Source organism: Drosophila pseudoobscura, chromosome X, assembly GCF_009870125.1.
Source record: "Drosophila pseudoobscura strain MV-25-SWS-2005 chromosome X, UCI_Dpse_MV25, whole genome shotgun sequence".
Taxonomy (NCBI): Eukaryota; Metazoa; Arthropoda; class Insecta; order Diptera; family Drosophilidae; genus Drosophila; species Drosophila pseudoobscura.
In genome coordinates, this window is record NC_046683.1 from 37,034,395 (window position 1) to 37,051,764 (window position 17,370).

Sequence of the window (17,370 nt, forward strand, 5' to 3'; positions counted from 1 at the left end):
CTCGTATCTTCAATATTGTTTTTGCCACAGATTTTCGTCCTTTGTGGGGGCGGAAGGGTATGGGGCAAAATTTTTAGATATACGTTTTATAGTGAGATCTAACAGAAGTGCGGATACCAAATTTGGTTACCCCCTCCTTAATAGTCTCTGAGATTTGTGTGTATACGTTTTATAGTGAAATCTAACAGGAGTGCGGATACCAAATTTGGTTACTCTAGCGTTAATAGTCTCTGATATTTGTGAATATCCCCAGATTTTCGTCCTTTGCGGGGGCGGAAGGGGGTGTGGCGAAATTTTGAAACAAACTCGTCTCGGTCCGATATCTTGGGAGTGTGGATACCAAATTTGGTTGCTATAGCTTTTATAGTCTCTGAGATCTAGGCGCTAATGTTTTACTCTAAGCAAAGCCGCCAATGCTACGTGTGTGTTAGAGAGAGACAGGGCGAGAAAAAATGAAATTGTTTTCTTGATGCTGGCTATAATAATGATACCATCCAATTCAAGGCCTCACTCCGAAAACGCCTTTAAAGTCGTCACTGTTAACGATCGCTTCTCTGTTAACGCTCACCTTACTATGGGCTTACCCTTGTTAACTCTCGCTTCTGCGCAGAACTTTCCAGACTCCAAATTTGACGCACACACACCACCAAATCCAGATCTCGCTCGCCTGTCGATGCCGCTATTGCCGTCCTCTCTTTGTTGCCTTGCCGTGCTCTCGCTGTTCGCCGCTAACTCGTTGTCGCTTCTCGAATCGTCGCTGCTTCTGCTGTTACAAGATGGTCGTCTCTTTGCCGCTTGCCTTTTCCTGTAGTTGTAGCCTCCCTCCGACGCAGTGCAACACAACAACAACCAATGTTCTTTGATTCTTGCTGTTTGCTGCCGTCGTTTTGTCGCTTCTGCTCTCTTTGGAACGAACGCACTCAGATTGTCGTCTCTGTGCCGCTTGTCTCCGTGTAGCTCTAGCCTCTCTCAGACGCAATGCTAACAACAACGAAGGTTTTGATTCTTGCTGTGTTTGCTGCCGTCTGCCGTCGTTTTGGCGCTCCGGCTCTCTTGAATGTCTGCCCACACTAATGCGCCTTCTTCCACAAGTGTTGTTCTGTCTCTCTCGCACTTATAGGCCAGACTGCAATTCAATTTTGCACCGCGACCGATCTCTTATGTCTACAGTCTCGTGTTCGCCAAATTGTTCCAAATACACGCACAAATCTCACTGGCAAATGTTGTTGTCTTGGGCTTAATCCCGGACGAGCCCCCAATTTGTAGTAGTTTCAGTTGCTTGATGGCAACGCATAACATTTATTTGATAAGTATGTTGGACTTAAAATTATAATTATAAATTTTGTGAGTAATTATGCGCGTGTACATCTGATGCGTGGCTGAACGGAGAACTGAGTGATCTCTCTCTTTTGCTATCGGCTCTCTCAGAGCCGATTACTGCTTTATCCAGACAATTATAATTGCATCATGATCCAGACGACACGACGAAAACACGACCGCTTCGTGTTTATCTCTTTCCTTCGTTTCCTACATAAATGTACCACATATCTACTTGCAATGAACACCCTGTGTCATGAAGATCTTTTTCAATAGAATGAATAATCTTTTCTGTTCTTTTGCAACCTTCTTACAATCCACCTAAGTCATAATCCCAACAGGATGAGTCCACTGACATAAGCGTGAAAAATTACTTGGTAAATAAGTTATATACATTGGTGTGGGCAGTATTTAGTAGTATAAATCTTTAGGTGCCGCAATAAATTATTACAGCATAAAAATGCAAGCATGGTAACACCTTTTTTGAATTTAATTCCAACTATCTCCAGAGACGCAATTACTATCGCAGAAGCTGTTAAGCTGGAGCTGCATAACTTATATCTAAGTATATCAAATATGATTGGGATTGGCACCGACAATAGAAGCGTCATGACATGGCCAAAAAGAGCGTGTACATAAAATTAAAAAAGAGTGCACCCTCTCTAATATTGTTGTGTTTGTTCGAGGCAATAAAAACTGTTAAAACTATTCGCGGGAAATATATTATATGTTCAGACTCTCTATCCTCTATTCAAGCCATATCAATCCCCGATAATTTCAACCATCATGAATCCAAAATCAGATCCCTTCTAATGTAACTATATCCTAAAATAAAACTACTCTGGATCCCAGGTCATAGAAACATAAAAAGAAATGAAATAGCAGACCACAAAGCGAAATCAGCTTCAATAATGCCCCTTACATACACATGCAATAAAAATATATCAGACATTAATAAACACCTCAAGACAAACATGCTTAAAGAAAAACTCATAAAACTTGAACAAACATCGAACTGGTATCAATTTATCAAGCCCTACAATTAACAGCCGAGCAATTCACCAAAGATTAGACCAAAACACCACATCAAGGATAAATCAATCAATAATTAGACTAAGACTTGGGCATACAAGAATAACTCATCAACATTACCTAGAATTGTCAGATCAACGTCCCAATAACTATATAAAATTTACTTAAAGACTGCCAATCCTCACAACTCACAGACATACATTCGTTTCAAAATCTTCTCTAACAATAATCCGTTCACATTTCTTTCTAACCCAACTAAAAATGAAACACACAAACATATACATATGTAAGATTAATAATAATGTATCGCTTATTAATAGTGTTTTTCGAAAAAGAGTACAAAGTGTATGATTTAAGATGTGCAATTAATGAGTCTGTTCTTCCGACTTTTTGTTCAACTTTCTACTTCTAACAACCGACTCCCATATCGATAACTCCTTATCGGTTAGGTATTTTAAACATCGGCTAAGTCTGGTTATATCGGTTAGGTCTTATCGATGGTATCTTAAGTTCAAATGTTAATTTAGATGGGATAGTGTTAACTGCTTGATACACTGTCCTTTACATTCGGCCCTCCTGCTCATCTTCATCTGTCCCAGATGATAATATATCCTCGTTCTCTGAGACAAAACGCCATAGCTTCATATTGTTACTGCTCGTTGCGGTGCTGTTTGGCCCCTCGACTTGAGCCCTCTTTCTGACGTCGCGAAGTCTACAAGCTGTTATTGAAGCTGAGGGCGGCCCCACCAAATATTGAAAGCACAATTTTTGTGCACAATAAGTTTTTTTTGTACAAACTAAAATGTGTCCAAATAATTGTTGTGCGTAAAAAAGAGGCCTTTTTGATACTTTAAATTTTTTTTTATATGCCAAAGAAGGTTTTTTTTTGTTTTTAGGTTTAAAATTAGTATTAGTAAGATCGATGTTCATAATGACATAGAACGAAAATCTTTGGCATCCACAATATTGAAGATAAGTTTAAAAACGCACAATCATAGAAAATTACCATATCTACAGATGGACGGACGAATCTGAATCAGATCGAATCATTTTTATAGCCGAAAGGAACAAATAAATTTGGCTACCCAGCTCCCGACGTCATGTTCAGACACGTTTTCTGACTCTCTAGCACGCACTCTTTGTCGTGTCGTTTAATATTAGCGGCGTCTGCCGGCGGAGAGCCATACTAACTATGTATCGGGTATAAATGTAGATTTTCGGTCGCGACAGCAACTCATAACGTTCCCCCTCGTTCTACCTATTTTCGATTAAAGCTTTGTTCTGGAAGGTTTATCATCTATAGATATATCGTTCTCTGTGGGTCCAGATAATGTACCAAGTTTTATTTTTTTTTACACTGTGCCCAGTCCCTTTGCCAACCCTTGACTTTTCTCTTCAAACTCTCTTTGGAACAGTCTTGTCTCTCAGTAATTTTGAATGGGTCCTACATCATTCCGCTTCACAAAAAAGTTCAAGATGAAATATTGAAAACTATCGTGGTATCGCAAAGCTTTCCGCCATCCCAAAGCTGCTTGAGTTCGTGGTCACCCGGCAACTTCAACATCTTTGCTGCAGCTTGATATGTCCTGTTTTTTCAGACATAGATCAACATCGACTAACCTTCTTGAGTTCTCTTATTTAATCCACCACGGCTTTCAACGTTGTTTGCAGACGGATGTTGTTTATACGGATTTTAGCAAGGCATTTGATTGTGTGAGCCGTGCTCTCCTAATTCACAAGCTCTCTTTATTCGGGATTCCAAAAAATATTTTTTATATATAAAGAGATTCGAGTTCAAATGACCTCGGAGTCCTATTTGATCATAAGATGTGTCTGAACAGCCATATAGCCGCAACTCTAAATAAAGCCAAGGGTCTTTTAGCGTATCAAGCGTTGGTCCAAGGAGTTTGACGACCCGTACGTAACTAAAAAACTGTACATCTCGGTAGTACTTCTGATATTGGAGTATGGTTCTTGTTTGTGGAGCCCGCAGTAGAAGGAGCAGCAGGTTTTTATTGAATCAGTGCAAAAGCAATTTTTATACCCGATACTCAAAATGAGTATTGGGGTATATTAGATTTGTGGTAAAAGTGGATGTGTGTAACGTCCAGAAGGAGTCGTTTCCAACCCCATAAAGTATATATATTCTTGATCAGCATCAATAGCCGAGTCGATTGAGCCATGTCTGTCTGTCCGTCCGTCCGTCTGTCCGTCCCCTTCAGCGCCTAATGCTCAAAGACTATAAGAGCTAGAGCAACGATGTTTTGGATCCAGACTTCTGTGATATGTCACTGCTACAAAAATATTTCAAAACTTTGCCCCGCCCACTTCCGCCCCACAAAGGGCGAAAATCTGTGGCATCCACAATTTTAAAGATACGAGAAAACCAAAAACGCAGAATCGTAGAGAATGACCATATCTTTTAGACTGCAGAATCTGAATTGGATCGTATTATTATTATAGCCAGCATCAAGAAAACAATTTCATTTTTTCTCGCCCTGTCTCTCTCTAACACACACGTAGCATAGGCGGCTTTGCTTAGAGTAAAACATTAGCGCCTAGATCTCAGAGACTATAAAAGCTAGAGCAACCAAATTTGGTATCCACACTCCTAATATATCGGACCGAGACGAGTTTGTTTCAAAATTTCGCCACACCCCCTTCCGCCCCCGCAAAGGATGAAAATCTGGGGATATTCATAAATCTCAGAGACTATTAATGCTAGAGCAACCAAATTTAATATCCGCACTTCTGTTAGATCTCACTATAAAACGTATATCTCCAAATTTCGCCCCACGCCCTTCCGCCCACACAAAGGACGAAAATCTGTTACATCCACAATATTGCAGATTCGAGAAAACTAAAAACGCAGAATCATAGAGAATGACCATATCTATCAGATTGCTGAATCTTGATCAGATCAGATAATTTGTATAGCCAAAAGGAACAAATCAATTTGCATTGGCTACGCAGCGCCCGACGTCACGCTCAGACTGATTTTCTGTCTCTCTCGCACGCACTCTTTGTCGTGTCGTTTAATATTAGCGGCGTCTGCCGGAAGAGAGCCGTACTGACTTAGTATCGGGTATAACTGTAGAGTTGCGGTGTCCGCAGCAACTCACAATGTTCCCCCTCGTTAATCTTTGTTCTTCGTAACGTAAACTGGGACTCGGGTAGAATCTTGCCACCCTACCGATCTAGACTAAATCTTATTGACCTGCCATCTTTGCACCATCGCAGAATATGTAATGGGGTAATGATCGTGCACGAGCTCCTTCTCGGGATTGTGTCAATTCAGATTTTGTATACCCGATACTCCAAATGAGAATAGGGGTATAATAGATTTGTGGAGAAAATGATACTCAAAAAGAGTATAGCGGTATATTGGATTTGTGGGGAAAATCGATGTGTGTAACGCCCAGATAGAAGCGTTTCCGAAACCATAAAGTATACATATATTCTTGATCAGCATTAATAGCCGTGTCGATGGAGCCATGCCTGTCTGTCCGTCGGTCCGTCCGTCTTGTTTGACGCCTAGTTCTCAGAGAGTATAAGAGCTAGAGCAACGACTTCTTGTATCCAGACTCCTGTGATATCACACTGACTAAAGTTTCTTTAAAATTTTGCTACGCCCCTTTCCGCCCTACAAAAACGAAAATCTGTGGCATTCACAAAACGAGAAAATCAAAAATCGCAGTACCGTAGAGTTAGCCACGCCCAACTCATTCTCTCTCTCTTACACGCACTCTTCGTGGTGAATGTTTGCGCGCTCTGTTGGAGACGTTTGAGTTTCGGAGTTTTAAATCAAAAAAAAATCTTTGGGCTTGAACAGACTTTGTAAGTCATTATTGTGTTGTTCATTATTTGAGGATGTGGTTTTACCCAAACTATGTCTTACGGCCATGGTGCACACACAAAAAATGGAATACATATATAAAGTTTAGGGCAATACATATTACACTATGTCTTCTTTCCAAAACATAATATTTTCCACAGAAAATAATACAATTTTCATCCACCTATTGTTCCCTTATCGTTTCGGACAGAATGGACTGTCAAAGAAAGAAAAAACACAACAAAACTCTATTTGCTGACTATAACTGGACACAAAACTTTTGATATCGTTGTTATTGCATCATGCTCACGTTGGGCGCCACTTTTTTAATGTTTCCTGGTGCTTTGGTGTGGTGGTTGCTGTGACGCATACCAAAAGTTAGTCAACTTTTGCTAAGAGATCATTGCACACTGGGCGGAATTCTTAAATAAGTGGCATAAAGTCGAAAATTTTGTCGAAGCAAATATTAATTATATTTCAATATATTGAAAGTAGAATCCCTATATATTACAAATCAATAAATTTGGTTGTTAAAAATGCAACCCTGTCATTCTGATCAAACTTCAAAGTCAGTTGATTAGTCAGCTGATTCCTGCGACAAAATTGGCGGGAAATTTTTATTCACTTTGAGCGCTTGGCAAATTCACACATTGCTAAAATAAACGAGGGGGAACGTTGTGAGTTGCTTCGGAGACCGCAACTCTACGGTTATACCCGATACTAAGTCAGTATGGCTCTCCTGCAGCAGGCGGCGTCTAATATTAAACGACACGACAAAGAGTGCGTGCGAGAGAGACAGAAAATCAGTCTGAGCGTGACGTCGGGCGCTGCGTAGCCAATGCAAATTGATTTGTTCCTTTTGGCTATACAAATTATCTGATCTGATCAAGATTCAGCAACCTGATAGATATGGTCATTATTTATGATTCTGCGTTTTTAGTTTTCTCGAATCTGCAATATTGTGGATGCAACAGATTTTCGTCCTTTGTGGGGGCGGATGGGGGTGGGGCGAAATTCTGAGATATACGTTTTATAGTGAGATCTAACAGGAGTACGGACACTAAATTTGGTTACTCTAGCCTTAATACTCTCTGAGATTTGTGAATATCCCCAGATTTGCATCCTTTGCGGGGGCGGAAGGGAGTGTGGCGAAATTTTGAAACAAACTCGTCTCGGTCTGATATATTAGGAGTGTGGATACCAAATTTGGTTGCTCTAACTTTTATAGTCTCTGAGATCTAGGCGCTAATGTTTTACTCTAAGCAAAGCCGCCTATGCTACGTGTGTGTTAGAGAGAGACAGGGCGAGAAAAAATGAAATTGTTTTCTTGATGCTGGCTATAATAACACTAAAAGATAAAAGATATGGTCATTCTCTACGATTCTGCGTTTTTAGTTTTCTCGTATCTTTAAAATTGTGGATGCCACCGATTTTCGCCCTTTGTGGGGGCGGAAGTGGGCGGGGCAAAGTTTTGAAATATTTTTGTAGCAGTGACATATCACAGAAGTCTGGATCCAAAACATCGTTGCTCTAGCTCTCATAGTCTTTGAGCATTAGGCGCCGAAGGGAACGGACAGACGGACAGACGGACGGACGGACAGACAGACATGGCTCAATCGACTCGGCTATTGATGCTGATCAAGAATATATATACTTTATGGGGTCGGAAACGATTCCTTCTGGACGTTACACACATACACTTTTACCACAAATCTAATATATGTACCCCAATACTCATTTTGAGTATCGGGTATAAAAACGATACCATCTTTTAATTCATGCAGCAACAATGTCAGCCAGGAAATCATATGCAAATGCTACTGCATTTTTACTTAAAAATGTTGGCACTTCTGAAAGCGAAGCTACTGAAGCTAAAGGAAAGCTCGATATTGTAGAACCAATACTTTTAACAACAAATGATGCTTTGGAATTCTTGCTGGAAAATTCTTTAAGCAAACGATTATATAATGAAATTCGTCAAATAAGCAAACAGCATAATTTTGACATATACCCAAGCTACCAAAATGTCCAGGAAGCCAAATTGCAATTGAGACCTGCGGGAATAACTGCTACAGAAACTATGGCAAAGGTTGCCTTGCAACATTTGTTAAACCACACTGCCAGCCGCATAATATTGTTACAGGAAGAGTTATTCGCTAACTTTGAAAACGTTTCTAGTATTACATTAATTGCGAGTTACGGATACGATGGATCAACTGGGCAAAGTATGTATAAAAAAAGATTTGAAACGAAGGAACCGGATACTTTTGATCAATCTTTGTTTGTTACTACCCATATACCTTTGAAGCTTATCGATGAAGCAGGAACAATTTTTTGGAATAATAGAACTCCGTAGTCTGTAAGATTTTGCCGACCGTCAAAATGGAATTCGCCAAAGAAGCAAAAGATCATATTCTTGCAGAAAAAACGATTTGGACACACAAATAAAAAACTTGACTCATTGTGTAGTAACAATTTCAAATGAAAAGAAGATCACTGTCTCATACGACAAAATACGACATGCCAAATTGCTTTTTGAATTGCTGCTTTAAATATCATATAGAATGGGGTTTAAAAAATGGCAAGTAAGAAACGACAATGACAAATTGGAAATGATTGCCAAAAAAAAAAAACATTTACAAAGAAGATTGTGGCAAGAAATGGGATTGGATAAGCGTGTGGATAAGCCAAAACAGAATGGAAGCGGAAACTCGAACGATGCCAACACTGCGAGAAAAGCTTTTTCAAATACGCAATTATTCGCATAAATTTTAGAACTCGATCTTATAAAATGTGGTAAACCTTAGTAAAGGATTGATCAAGGGAAAATGCAAGAACTCGAACGCAATGTCATGGTAGGGAGGGTACAGAAGAGAGGGACAATCAACACCTAGGTTCTCTCTAAATAGAAATGGTTCAGTAGGGCTTTTATTTGGCGTGTCGGCGCTATCAGTATTTCAGTTTACTTTGTTTTATATAATCACTTATAGTTCCCGTAAAGTGCACTAATTAAATGTAGTGGAGTACGATAGTACAATTAGGCGAGGAAGAACCCCGACCATCCGGCGAGCTAGACCCGAGCCTAGCAAGAGTGCACACGACCAACCCTATTTGTACGCCGTCCTTAAGTCAGTCATGGTCATCTGCTGATACCGAGGGCCTATATATCTGTTTACATATATATATATTTAAACTCTGGTACACTACACATTTATCTTTTAATAGCTATTAACTGCGAATTTGCAATCGACGCTTTAAAATTTCAAAATTTCTCAGATAAAACCATTAGATGATACATGTTGCATTACTCTTGCTATCCTATGTCACCAACTCTCCATAACTCCAACTCTCTTTTAGTTCATGGATCACAAATAATAACTCCATCTGTGATGCCGGTGGGCTGTCTTGGGGAAAATGCGTCTGAAGCGAAAAATAAATTTTACAAGCGTGACCGGCTAATGCACGCTCGACACAATTCGCGGGTAAATAACATGATGGATATATTCCAAATTCCAAAGATCTATGGACTCCTCAGATCCCCTCATCTCAAGTATATCCATTAAGAAGAGGGCAGCTCGACATAAAAAACAAACCCTTCCGCGAGATGTCATTGAGCTTTAAGAAACACCCCATTGTAATTTTCCAAAAAATATTCAGCCTTTAACTAATGACTACAGTTTCGATTATGACTCGGATGAGTCGTGATTAGAGGATATAAATCCATATTCGTTTGAATTATCTGTACAAAACATCTAAATGATAATTTAACATAAATTGTTAGAAATAGTTAAATATTAGAATAAATTAATATAGAACCTGGCATTAAATAAGAATTTGATCATAATAAGAATTGTTTATCAAAAAATTTGTTTTATATTTTTATATTTACCACTATTACATCAAAATTACAACAGAATTATAGCTCTCATGACTTTCCTTTGTGATCACGTATACGCCTTGTTGCCATATATAGGCTATTGCGGTAGGCGTGGTCAGATGAACTTAAAATTTTGTTCAAATATTTAGAGTGCTATATTTATTAAATACTCCAAGTTTCAGCTCGATATCTGCTTTATTCGACTTTATGCCACTTATTTGGGAATTCCGCCCAGTGTGCATTGTTAGAGTGCGTGGATCTTTCGAATAAGGCTCGTCGGATGGGTAGGGATCTTTCAGTTGTTCTAGTTGAACACATAAAAGAGAATCTAAGTGCTAACGTGGCCGTTAGGTGTAAAAAAAATCAATTCATAGCGTCATACGTATTGCCGTTCGGAGTCAGGTGTTACTAATCCGAGTTTACCCACCCAACCGTGTTAACAATGCCTCTTTCATCCTACCAACTACCTACCTACTTTACTCCAGTTTCATCATTCAATTTCATCTAACGTCAGTATATTTTCATTGTAATAATCATGGTTGAGTTCGATCTTCGATTAGCACAGTATATTTGAGCGTAAACTGAAGTAAAGCCGAGACTTTAATTGACTTGGTAAAGCTTAGACCCCTTTGAAAATAACAAAATTTGATCAGCCACATGTGAAGGTGGGGGTTATGTAACTTCATTTGTATACCCGATACTCACGAAGGAAGCGTTTCCGACCCCTTAAAGTTTATACATATTCTTGATTAGCCATGTCTGTCTGTCCGTCTATATTAGCGCCTAGTTCTCAGAGACTATAGGAGCTAAATCAATCAAATTTTGCATCCAGACTCCTGTGATGTCACAGAGTCCGAATCGGATTAGACATTTATTATAGCCAGATGGAACAAATTAAATTTTCTTGGCCACGCAGCGTGCCCACACAGCTTACTCATTTTCGGTCTCACTCTCACACACATTCTGTCGGGTATTATGAGCGCACTCTGGCGGAGGGGAGCCATACTGAATGATTATCGGGTATAAATGTAGAGTCCCGGCCGTAGCAAAAACTCACAGCGATTTTTAACCGTTCGGTTTCTAGGTCGACTTAACTGACGCAACCTCGCACGAGAAACGGTTAAAATATGATTTTTTATGCGATTTTATATCTTCGACAAACAGCGCAAAATTTAGCTTGGAAAATGTGATCAAATAATGCATTTGAAAGCCTTATATTTCCCAGACGGTTAGCTTAAAAAACAAAGTGACTTTCTAATAGACTTGGTTGGGGTTTCGAAAATATTAATGAATTATGTTTTTGATACTCCCTCAAAGAGTAAAGGGATACATTAGATTCCTGTTCATGTACATATTTATGTAACAGTTAGAAAGAAGCGTTCTTTATCAACATCAATAATCGAGTCGATATAGCTTTGTCCTTTAGACCGTCCGTTCTTTCGTCTTGATGAGCACCTTCTTTTCCCGAGCCCTTCCGCTTACTATACCTGAAGACGCCTACCATCCTACATTCGAAGTGTCGCTAGATATAGGACCAACTGTATTGGATCGGTCGAGTAGGCTACCTGAGCGTTTCCGCTGCTTTCGTAAAGCTGAGTTTACGAAGCTTAATGAACTCATTAGGGATTTTGATTGGTCCGCTTTGTACTTGTGCACTGATGTCATAAAAGGCACAAACATTTTTTACAATGCCCTTGGCAAATTTTTATACCCGATACTCAAAATGAGTATTGGGGTATATTAGATTTGTGGTAAAAGTGTATGTATGTAACGTCCAGAAGGAATCGTTTCCGACCCCATAAAGTATATATATTCTTGATCAGCATCAATAGCCGAGTCGATTGAGCCATGTCTGTCTGTCCGTCCGTCCGTCTGTCCGTCCGTCCGTCCCCTTCAGCGCCTAATGCTCAAAGACTATAAGAGCTAGAGCAACGATGTTTTGGATCCAGACTTCTGTGATATGTCACTGCTCCAAAAATATTTCAAAACTTTGCCCCGCCCACTTCCGCCCCCACAAAGGGCGAAAATCTGTGGCATCCACAATTTCGACGATACGAGAAAACTAAAAACGCAGAATCGTAGAAGATGACTAAATCTTCTAGAGTGCAAAATCTGAACCAGATCGTATAATTATTACAGCCAGAATCACGAAAACAATTTCACTCTTTCTCGCTCTGTCTCACTCTAACATACAGGTTTCATGGTCGGTTTTGCCAATTGCAAAATATGAGTTCAAGGATCTCAGAACCCATAAGAGCTAGAGCAACCAAATTTGGTATCCACACTCCTTTGATATCGGACCTTGACCGTTTTGTGTCAAAATTTCGCCACACCCCCTTCCGCCCCCGCAAAGGACGAAAATCTGAGGCAACCACAAATCTCAGAGACTATTAAGGCTAGAGTAACCAAATTTGGTACACACACTCCTTTAAGATGTCACTATAAAACGTATATCTCAGAATTTCGCGGTGTCCGCAGCAACTCACAACGTTCCCCCTCGTTTGATTCTTGTGTCCTGATTTCTTGTCCGATTAGATCTGAAAAACCTTGGTTTACCAAAGAGTTATCCAGCCTAAAAAACTCCAAATCAAGACTATACAAAATTTCAAGAAGTTGGTTCTCTTACTTCTCACTATCGTTATGTAACAGCTCGGTCAAACTTTTCAGTTCTTAATGCACAATGCTATACGAATCTCGATGCAGGATACGTTTTTCTCAGGACCCTAAACAGTTTTACTGCTTCGTAAACAGTAAGCCTAGAATAGCCTATCATTTTGTAATACGACGGCAAATAATGATCAGGCAATTGCCGATCTTTTTGCCCAATTTTTCCAATTCAGCTACTCTGGTTTACCGAGGCCGAACGGCATTTTCAGTCCCTTGCTAAATGAATGTTCTTTACTTCATGATCTTCGACTAGTTAAGCCGGTGTTTTCACCGGGTCCAGACGGGTTCCAGGTTTTGTACTCAGGTACTGCGCCGGGGAACTGTGTGGAGCCTTGATTAAACTATTCACCCTGTCCATTGATTCTTCTTGCTTCCCCCCGATCTGGAAAGAATCGTTTATAATTCCTCTCCTCCTAAAAAAGGTAGCAAGTCTGACGCAAAAAATTATAGAATATAGAATTGTATGGTCGAATTTGAAAATGGGCCAGTAAAGTGACTGAGCACCAAGTAGAAGAGTATATCGGCGGCGCGGCGGACAAAGTTTTTATATCTTATTCCAAAATACTATGATTTTTTTACCTATACATTAAATTTACAAATCAAATTATACACAGACAACTTACCAATTTAAGCCAAATATTAGTTATAAGCAACTGATTCTTTTCATCCTGCAAAGAAAGTAAATAAAAGTTAATTATGTAGGTAGAACTCGTACATTTAATAATTTTAAGGAATAACTGCCTATTTAATATAATGGCTGTTCGGAGCAGAAGCCATTAATAGGTCTTAAGTAACGTCAAGAACTTCTGTCTTAAGTTTTCGATTATCGCGCTCATCCCACGCACACACATATGTAAGTATGTAACGTTCTTACTTCTAATGACCCAGTGCCTCGACCCTTCATTCGGTCAGTCCTCTTCAAAACAGTCGGTTAGTCCTCTTCATAGTCGAAGCGCCTTACACCTAAATCTAAGTTCACGGTCACGGCTTCTAACAAAAGCACACAAGCAATATCGAACAATAAATGCCAAATTGTAACCTTAACACCGGACCAATTTTTTAACACTAGAAGTTCGTACTAAGAACTATAAAAATAGTGGAGGTTACGTCCACCATAGAAAAAAAGGGGGAAAACGTTGTGAGTTGCTGCTGCGACCGCAACTCTAAATTATACCCGATACATAGTTAGTACGGCTCTCCTCCATTGAACAACAAATAGTGCGTGCCAGAGAGACAGAAAATCAGTCTGAGCGTGGCGCTGCGTAGCCAATGCAAATTGATTTGTTCCTTTTGGCTACAAAAATTATCTGATCTGATCCAGATTCAGCAATCTGATAGATATGGTCGTTATCTATGATTCTGCGTTTTTAGTTTTCTCAAATCTGCAATATTGTGGATGCAACAGATTTTCGTCCTTTGTGTGGGCGGAAGGGGGTGGGGCGAAATTTTGAGATACACGTTTTATAGTGAGAGCTAAGAGAAGTGCGGATTCCAAATTTGGTTACTCTAGCGTTAATAGTCTCTGAGATTTGTGAATATCCCCAGATTTTGAAACAAACTCGTCTCGGTCTGATATATTAGGAGTGTGGATACCAAATTTGGTTGCTCTAGCTTTTATAGTCTCTGAGATCTAGGCGCTAATGTTTTACTCTAAGGAAAGCCGCCTATGCTACGTGTGTGTTAGAGAGAGACAGGGCGAGAAAAAATGAAATTGTTTTCTTGATGCTGGCTATAATAATAATACGTTCCAATTCAGATTCTGTAGTCTAAAAGATATGGTCATTCTCTACGATTCTGCGTTTTTGGTCTTTATCGTATCTTAAAAATTGTGGATGCACCAGATTTTCGCCCTTTGTGGGGGCGGAAGTGGGCGGGGCAAAGTTTTGAAATATTTTTGTAGCAGTGACATATCACAGAAGTCTGGATCCAAAACATCGTTGCTCTAGCTCTTATAGTCTTTGAGCATTAGGCGCTGAAGGGGACGGACAGACGGACGGACGGACAGACGGACAGACAGACATTGCTCAATCGACTCGGCTATTAAGAATATACATACTTTATGGGGTCGGAAACGATTCCTTCTGGACGTTACACACATCCACTTTCACCACAAATCTAATATACCCCAATACTTATTTTGAGTATCGGGTATAGAAACTCTGTTTGGTTCATAGTGTCCAAAAACTTAAATTTTGATGCCTAGTGTTATTTGGTCTGTAGAGATGCGAGCGTCTGAATCAGTGTATTTTGATTTTTGGTGAGATTTTCCATAGTCGTTCCCATAAATGCTGCAGAGTAAATATTACCACTTATAAAGGACTTCGTGGTTGATCCATTAGCTTCTAAGAGTTTACCATATTCGGCTGGGTTTGTTTTTCTAGTCCTGCTTAAAAGCACTAGCAAAAAATACTCCCTTTATGGTGCTTTGCGGGACCAAATGAAGCCCTGGCTGCTCTTGCGAAGAATACGTCAGGTGTAAATTGAGAAGTTACAAATTCCTTGGGTGTATTGTGAGAGCGTGCCGTACTTACTCGGCGGATACGACTTTTCAAATCCTTGTAAACTGTAAACTTGTAAACTCTTTTCTTTATTAGCAGTGCAAAAGACTGACTTGTGGCAGTCTCCAAAAGCTACGCAGAATGATCGAACCAATAAGCCTGCAAAATTGTGCATTTCACTGGACCATTGCGATTATGTGATTCTCTTACTGTGATTATTCGGTGCAACAGGAATTGCAATTTGTAGATTGGGTGCACTTCGTTCTTCAAAGTTCTGTTGTCTGGCGCGAGCTCAACCTTAAAGAGTGTTTTCCGCCAGATGTATGTTGAAGGGCATGTTCCAGCGACTTATGTCGACGGTACAGTTGGGTTGATACTCGTAATGGTGCGAGCAACTAATTTCGAAATGGTCGCGCTATAGCTTGACGCGCGTGATTCCAGTTGGATACTCATTCAGCAACTATCGAACATGGCACACAAATCGCCGAGACCGGAAACTGAAATTTCCGATTCTCTCTCCTGTAGCTATAACTCTCGATCTAGACTAGCAGTGATGAGATGCACCTGCGATCCAGAATCGAGCAGGCCATGGCAAGGAACCAATGTACCAGAGTACATTACAGCAGTGGCCAGCCACACGACATCCCGTCTGTGACTCTGAAGTAAGGACGACGTGGATGACGATATTGCAGTAAGTTCAAAGCCAAAGAGTATCGCAGGCAATTGTGGAGTGGATGTTGAATTTGAGAGTTGTGACAGAATGGGGCACTCATGCACTTTTATGCACTCCTCTAGTATTTAAATTCTCAATATAAAACCTCGCACTTAAAAATAAACATCTTTCCTTTTCATTTTTCGGATCCACAAGTCTATTAGAAAACGAGGGGGAACGTTGTGAGTTGCTGCGGACACCGCAACTCTACAGTTATACCCGATACTAGGTCAATATGGCTCTCCTACGGCAGACGCCGCTAATATTAAACGTCACGACAAAATGTGCGTGCGAGAGAGACAGATAATCAGTCGGAGCGTGACGTCGGGCGCTGCGTAGCCACTGCAAATTGATTTATTCCTTTTCGCTATAAAAATTATCTGATCTGATCCAGATTCATCAATCGGATAGATATGGTCTTTATCTATGATTCTGCGTTTTAAGTTTTCTCGAATCTGCAATATTGTGGATGCAACAGATTCTCGTCCTTTCTGGGGGCGGAAGGGGGTGGGGCGAAATTCTGAGATATACGTTTTATAGTGAGATCTAACAGAAGTTCGGATACCAAATTTGGTTACTTTAGCCTTAATACTCTCTGAGATTTGTGGTTGCGCCCGGCCCACTTCCGCCCCCACAAAGGGCGAAAATCTGTGGCATCCACAATTTTAAAGATACGAGAAAACCAAAAACGCAGAATCGTAGAGAATGACCATATCTTTTAGACTGCAGAATCTGAATTGGATCGTATTATTATTATAGCCAGCATCAAGAAAACAATTTCATTTTTCTCGCCCTGTCTCTCTCTAACACACACGTAGCATAGGCGGCTTTGCTTAGAGTAAAACATTAGCGCCTAGATCTCAGAGACTATAAAAGCTAGAGCAACCAAATTTGGTATCCACACTGCTAATATATCGGACCGAGACGAGTTTGTTTCAAAATTTCGCCACACCACCTTCCGCCCCTGCAAAGGATGCAAATCTGGGGATATTCAAAAATCTCAGAGACTATTAAGGCTAGAGTAACCAAATTTAGTATACGCACTCCTGTTAGATCTCACTATAAAACGTATATCTGAAAATTTCGCCCCACCCCCTTCCGCCCCCACAAAGGACGAAGAACTGTTGCATCCACAATATTGCAGATTCGAGAAAACTAAAAACGCAGAATCATAGATAACGACCATATCTATCAGATTGCTGAATCTGGATCAGATCAGATAATTTTTGTAGCCAAAAGGAACAAATCAATTTGCATTGGCTACGCAGCGCCCGACGTCACGCTCAGACTGATTTGCTGTCTCTCTCGCACGCACTCTTTGTTGTGTGGCTTAATATTAGCGGCGTCTGCCGGAGGAGAGCCATACTGACTTAGTATCGGGTATAAATGTAGCGTTGCGGTGTCCACAGCAACTCACAACGTTTCCCCTCGT

The 17,370-nt window shown here is 40.2% G+C and overlaps 1 protein-coding gene across 9 annotated transcripts in view; it reads right to left on the reverse strand.

Moving 5' to 3' along the window:
* The window catches only part of nAChRalpha7 (nicotinic Acetylcholine Receptor alpha7), a 208,126-nt gene that overhangs the window by 117,602 nt on the left and 73,154 nt on the right, over positions 1-17,370 (reverse strand). For 8 of the 9 annotated variants that reach the window (XR_004470758.1, XM_033385453.1, XM_033385454.1 and 5 more), the window contains one exon: positions 13,352-13,396. Coding sequence is in view for 7 of the 9 variants with exons in the window: in XM_033385453.1 (XP_033241344.1) it covers positions 13,352-13,396 (45 nt within the window). In the remaining 2 variants the exon portion in view is untranslated. Of the gene's footprint in view, positions 1-584; positions 1,255-13,351; positions 13,397-17,370 lie in introns of those variants that run through there. The other variant, XM_033385456.1, reaches the window with a different exon arrangement.